Source organism: Lepisosteus oculatus, chromosome 5 (assembly GCF_040954835.1).
Source record: "Lepisosteus oculatus isolate fLepOcu1 chromosome 5, fLepOcu1.hap2, whole genome shotgun sequence".
NCBI classification, from domain to species: domain Eukaryota; kingdom Metazoa; phylum Chordata; class Actinopteri; order Semionotiformes; family Lepisosteidae; genus Lepisosteus; species Lepisosteus oculatus.
Genome location: NC_090700.1, coordinates 43,181,891 through 43,188,705, shown reverse-complemented (window position 1 = coordinate 43,188,705; position 6,815 = coordinate 43,181,891). Strand labels below are relative to the sequence as shown.

At 41.0% G+C, this 6,815-nt stretch overlaps 1 protein-coding gene across 1 annotated transcript; it reads right to left on the bottom strand.

The window, feature by feature from the left end:
- Positions 1-300: 300 nt before the first annotated feature.
- Positions 301-5,770, bottom strand: LOC102697286 (BTB/POZ domain-containing protein 1). Its single transcript, XM_006628676.3, is given in 9 exon segments — positions 301-1,117; positions 1,361-1,507; positions 1,694-1,781; positions 2,831-3,023; positions 3,303-3,493; positions 3,495-3,498; positions 3,707-3,812; positions 4,043-4,199; positions 5,188-5,770. Coding segments are annotated over 9 exon segments (1,443 nt in total). The 5' UTR covers positions 5,586-5,770; the 3' UTR covers positions 301-958.
- Between the last annotated feature and the right edge of the window lie 1,045 nt (positions 5,771-6,815).

Sequence of the window (6,815 nt, the reverse complement as noted above, 5' to 3'; positions counted from 1 at the left end):
GACTGGCCAGTTTCTAGCAGCTTTAATATTATTTTTATTTCACAACCACATTTTCCCTGTGGGCATTAACAATCTACAGTATCCTACAATATTCTGAAAGCACTGACTGCACAACAGCACTATGTACTTCTAGTTCTTATAATGTAGTGCCAGTACTTAAATACCATGTTGTTGCAAATTCCCCACACAACAGCCAGTTTCTAATATTTCTGAGACACACCGCTGCCATTTTGAAAACAGTACACATCAGCCAAAATATTTACCCTGTAAACACAAAATGTTTCAGGATTGACTTCCATGTCAATGACATTAGTACATATTTTATTTTACAGAAGACAAGACTGTACAAATTCTTGATGCACTCCTAGGATGGTTTTCAACTATGACCATGTTTGACATTTACATGAAAACGCTGAAGTCTGGGAATTTGTTTTTTCTTGGTTTCTGCGTGTAGTTGTGGTGGCTGTGGCTATCAATATTAGCCTGCTGATGTCAGCAATTGCTGTGGTCATGTACATGCTAGATACAGCTCCTTGAGAAGTTCCTGATGAGAGTGAAGGAAGCACATTTCAAACATACAGTTAGCAGATGAGCTATTTTAAAATGTATGAAAAGTATGAAACCATATGCTGTAGCTTACTTTTTGCTAAAAAAAAAACATGACACAGCACACCCCAGGCCTGAGCGAAGTCCAGACAATCTGAGACTTAACCAGCCTTTAACAGTCCTGGGGTCTTCTTCGGCTCAGTTTCTCAAAGCAGCCCACATGACCAGTAGCACCTTTTCTACAGTACAGTACTAACAGGTAAAACTAGACAAACAATGGCCAGCATGTGCATGAGTCTCCAACTTTGCCTCCCTTTTTGCATGCTCAAGTCTTCTCTGCAATCCCTGACGACGGCGCATGCTGCTGTACAACTGAAAAGTAAAATTGATAAAGATAATCCAATTCCATGTTTTATGTATAAAAAATTATTTCTGGTATCTGTCCATCTTCCACTGAAGTGCCGTTGTTATTCCCAGGTGAGCTAAGGAAGAAAAAAGTTGTTTTGGTCCCTGTTGTAGATTCGTGAACCACTTTCTTCAGTCCTTTTGTGCCATAGTGCGAATCTGGGCCCTACACAGAGAAAACAGTCTTTATTTTCAGAAACCTCCATATGAAAGAGTTTCATATGAACTGACTTATGTTTTTAGCAGAAATGTGACATATGAAATTCTGCAATATATTTTGATGTAACTGACCAAGTCACAGCTCTGTGAAGTATAAGAACATTCACTGCAAAACCTTTGGTGAAGTAAAACATCCTTATAAAAATAGTGTATTTTAAGAATTATTTGTAAATAACAGACAGATACACACCTTAAGAGTTGCACAGGCAGTATAGCTGACATTCGGTATGATTTCTATGGGTTCCTTAAACATGACCCTGAAAGTATTAGCAGTTCCGTCGCAGCTAAATCCTGTATCATTCTGTCCAAGTGTCAGGCTTTTGTCACTTTCAATAATCTATAAAAAATACAATTTGATTATAATATTATAACATCTGTTCTGAAAATATTTAATTCAACACTTGATTAAAATGTAAGAATTCACTCACAACTTACAGTACCTACATCATTATCTTATTAAATTATTAATTTAACAAATATTTTACATTTCTGATTATGTCACACTTGGGAAAAGCAACTGTACCTGTATGTTGACTTGATAATCTGTAGGACCGTGTATAGATCCATAGAGCCCAAAACCTACTACAGATATTCTTCTATTAACACTGAACCTGTAATAGAAAATAAGGAGAAACTATGGTGAGGAAAAATGTCACAGTAATAAAACTAAATATCATGGGCATTTCTTAAGACCCCCATGTAAAATTCCTGGGTCCATCAGGACAAAAGGTAAGGCCTTAACTCTATCAAGTAATATTTCAAACTTTTTAAAACATTTTAAAACATGAGATGGCAACTCCATTCCTCCAGGAGCACAGGATCCTTTGATTTTCATTCCACCTCTGTTCGTAGTTACTTGTCTAGATTATTAAAATAAAACAGTATTTTTTTTACTTTTGTGAGAACTTATGAAGAACAGGTGTAAAGCCCTTCAGGACTCCATGCCCTTTCAAACTGGTGTGGCCCATCATAAGCATATAGAGCCATTTCAGGTGTTATGTGATTAATACACACTGTACACTAAGATATGCCGTGTTCGTACATTTTAGAATATCAACAGCACCTTGCCTGCAGTCTGAAACCTGAATTCAGATATTTAAAGATATGAAATGATAGACTCAGGGGAATAACAAAAACATTGCAGCACAATTTTAACTATCCATCTAATGAAAATGTGCATGTGTCAGCTTGTAGTAGCTTTTGTTTTACCACAGACTTCTCACCAGTCATTTCTCTGACACTTTGTGTAGCACTTTTATTTGAACTTGTGTCTTTGCAAAGGCCCATTCCATTGGCCAAGCAGCTACTTGAGCTCAGCTCTTTGATCCAGATGTTACGGGTTCGGGTTTGGATCATGTCACTATGAGAAGTGATGGAAATACTGCAGCTGGCAGCGCACGACTGGCTCAGTGCCACTGAGAGATCCCAGCCCAAGAGGAACGGTCCCTTTGGAAACCTCTTGCGTTGAACCTCTTTCACCCTGCCACAGTGTATAAAAAACCAAATGGCTCCCTCAGCTGGCACTACTGTGAGCCACAACAGTCAACTGGCTGAGTACATTTCATCATATACTAGTAACTGGTAACTCAGTTTTCAAAACAAGAAGAAAAATAATTTTATTAAAAGACAGTGAAAATGTATTTTTACAACAAAAGCTTACCTTATTCTGTCACTGGTACCACTATATCCCCAGCGACTCTCTACCTGTTGGAACCTATTTATGCTGCATTCCTTTCCCCTGAGACAACACCTTGGTCTGTCAATGTAGTCAACCCGGGGTTTGGGGTTTACTGTAAAGTGTAAAAACAGATTTACCACCTCCCGATCGAACAAAATTCCAGACTGGGCAGGCCCTGTGGCACAAGAAAGAATATTAAACTTGCTTCTACAGCACTTCCTTTTGGACACAAAACAAAAAGAGTTAGCAGAAAACTTACAATTTCATCAGCAGTTTGGGGAGACAAAAAAGCCAAAGGAGATGCATAAAACAAATATGATCATTCTATTCAATTATGACAGCATCTTTATCTTGTATTAGAAATGTACAGAAAATCATTTGTACACACACTATAGGGTAATTGGAAATTTGTAACAAGACGGGCTCAACTGCTCTTCCCTAACAAGGTGTTTACCTGCAGCAAATTCTTCCACAGTCATCAGAGGGAAGCGAATAAGCGAGAGAGCTTTTCCCAGAACTTTCTGTTTGTTTTCAGAAGTAAGTGGAAGCTGCTGCCTGTAGCACTCTGCTTCAGCCCAGCGTACAACTGCTGCAAAAAGCCTGCTCTCTCGAATACCCAGAGTGTCTCTCTCCAGAACAGCACAGTGTATCTAAACAGAGAATACAACATTAATAGTCAAGATCACCACAAAGGTCAGCTTGGAAATCTGGATTTATGTGAAGCCACAGATCTAGGTTCGAGTAGTTGTTCTTTAGATCAGCATGCTTGGACTTAATGGATACCTGCATTACATTTCCTGGTCTACATTCACTGTGGAAAACACAGTAAGTTAAAACAGAGACAAAAGGTTTTCTTACCTAAATCAATGTCTGTGAAGCCCTCTGCACTTATTGCATCAGCAGTGCTTTTATCTATTGTATCTAAGCACAGGCTGGCAAGCTGAGGCTCATCAAACAATCGAGCCTAGAAACAAATGACATCAAGTTAACTTCTCTCTTTATTAGCATTTATACATTTTCACGCACTACATAGAAGCCATTATAATCTCGATGCATTATTACACCTAAAATATTATTTTAAAAATGCATTAACATTTTCTGTGCATGGTGAAGGTTTTATTTTTATTAAAAAAGAAGTCATGTGTTCTTTAACAAAGGCATTTCTTTCAAGACTTTCATGTTCCAGTTCTTTACCTGGGTAAGGAGCATAAAGGCATTGTCAGCTCGGAGATGTTTGGTAAGAAATTCTACACAGTGCGCCTCCAGTGCGGGAACTGCATATTTTTTGGCAGTGTACAGAGTGGTCATGACGGTCTCTGGACCTATGTGAACTTCATCTGAATACAGAAACCTCGAGGCAAGTACATGACAGGTTAGCATGGCCCACTACGCTCAACACGTTACAAGTCAGTTCATTCTAGAAGCGTGCATTTCTCCCCATGAATAAATTCATTCTAAATGCCCATCAGCAGGTTAACTCTGCTTGAGGAGAGCAGACTCATCCACCTCACAGCAGCAGGGCAAGATGAGAACTGAGCGCTGAAAGACTACTTTGATCACAGTGCGCACACACACACATCTTGCAGCCACTATTACTAGGCAATACGAGGTCAATGCAAAGCATAACGAAACACCACTATGGTGTCCGTGGCTGGATCTTCAATGATAAACCCAACGTAAGGTGCATGCTGACTTGTTCCTCTGGTATCTCCAGTCTGTAAGAACCATGTGCCACAACACAAACAAATAGACAGCATTGTATCTGTGTGTGTTTAGAAACCTACAGTACCACTTTTACAGCAGCACTAAAAAAATGTATCTATAGCTCATCAGTAAATAAAATATTTCATACAAAGGCTCCCGTTCAGCTTCTGATGGACATACATATGAAAACCTGGGCAATTAAGACCTAATATGCTCAAAGTATGGCTGCCAACACCAATAAACTTCTAATAGGATTTTACAGGCACTTCTGTTCTTAGTTCTTGAGAGTTGATGCTCATACAGAGTATTCGTTCCTAACCTGAAAGTAGTCGTAATATTTGGTAAGAATTCAAAACAGGAGAAGCGTGAGCTAGTGGTTTTCCAAAGTTATTTCTACCGTTTACACATATTAAACTATAATGATTCTTCGTGGCTGCTGCAGAATATTTTGCATAAGAGGGGGTAAGGATGCCACGACAACGCAGAAAGAATCACTGTACTAAAAAAACACGGCCAACCGTTCTACAGTTTCTGACTTCATTGTGTTCTCTAACATAAACAACGATCAACACACACCCATTTCATGATGGACAGAAAAGTAGAACCACCCAGGCAATTTCAGGATTCACTCCTACCTGAGCAAGGCTAAGAATGCCGCCGGCTCCACATCAGGCAGCTCAATCTCTGCAGAGGTAGTCGCCATGCCCCCGTTAAACATGGCGTCAAAGACGGCACTGCCAGCCGCCAGCACGAATTTGTGAGCCGGGATCCTCTGAGCTTGCCTGCCCTTGCCCACCACGAACTTCACGTCGCTAAGCAACTCGTTGTTGAAGAGAAAGGCAAAGCGCTCCTTCACGCTGCTCTTGGTCGCCTGCCAGTTGTACATGGGCTCCCGGTGCAGGCCCAGGGCCGAGGAGGGGTCCGGACCCGCCACTACTGCGGACGCGGCCGCTCCGCTCCTCCCAGCTCCGGAGTGGGCGAAGTTCGAGGCTTGCCCTTCAAGGTTGGGCATCGTCCCACCTCCCGTCGCCATGGTCGGAAACGGTTTTCCAATTTGTTTATTTTTGCGTCGTGTACGGGTCGGCGGCCGAGAGGTGTGTGAACCTGGTCGCTGCTGTAAAGGGCAGCAAGCCCAAGACCATGTTTCAGCACGAGACCAGCCTTCCCTGTCCAGCTTCTGTTTACTGCTCGCACTAATGACGTCACCCTCCGCACACTTCCGGTGTCTAGACTGCGCTTGAGTTTATTATGGTGTCCTTGAGCTTCAGTTTCTATTTATGCCGTGCGGGACGACGCACATGTAACACACACGCATATAGCTATCTATAATATAACAAATGAACAGAGACGCATTTTTAAAGGAATATAAAGATTTACTTATGAGATGTGCATTTTAACTGCAGAACCCGAGCCAACTGTTTAAGTGCTGGTTAAAAAAATGTGCTGTTGTGCAATGTTTATTGTCTTTAAATTGTGTAATATGTAATGACACAAAATGAAGTAAAGATGATTAGAATTGTAATAATACACAAGTCATAAAGCTTTAACTCATACTATGACCAGTTTGCTTCTGTAAATAAAGAACATGGTTTTATTCGATACCTTCCATGCTCGCTCATGTTTTTAATAGAACAGTTTAAATTATTTTAACCTGTCGGAGTAGACATTCCTTTAAGACTGTGTCTGTTCGCTGATTTCAGATAAAATCATGACCAAATTGTAAAAAAATGCTTTTAAATGAGATCTTACTAGTGCATTGTACAATGTTCACATGGTATCCCCTGATATAAATACTGCACTATAACATCCAAACATTGTGTTCCCCCTTTTCATCATATTGTGTAAAATAATGTGTCTGCATAATCACCTGAACCATTGTCCTAAATAATTTCTTAAAGCTGTTTCCCATTTTATAGCTATAGTTTATGTATTTGGAAGAGGTGTTAGTGGGGCCAGCAGGGGGCGCTCACCCTGCGGTCCATGTGGGTCTTAATGCCCCAGTATAGTGACGGGGACACTATCCTGTAAACAGGCGCCGTACTTCGGATGAGACGTAAAACCGAGGTCCTGACTCTCTGTGGTCATTAAAAATCCCAGGGCGCTTCTCTAAAAGAGAAGGGGTGTAACCCCGGCGTCCTGGCCAAATTTGCCATTGGCCCTTACCAATCATGGCCTCCCAGTAATCTCTGCTCTCCTCCCCACTGATAGCTGGTGTGTGGTGAGCGTTCTGGCGCACTATGGCTGCCGTCGCATCATCCAGGTG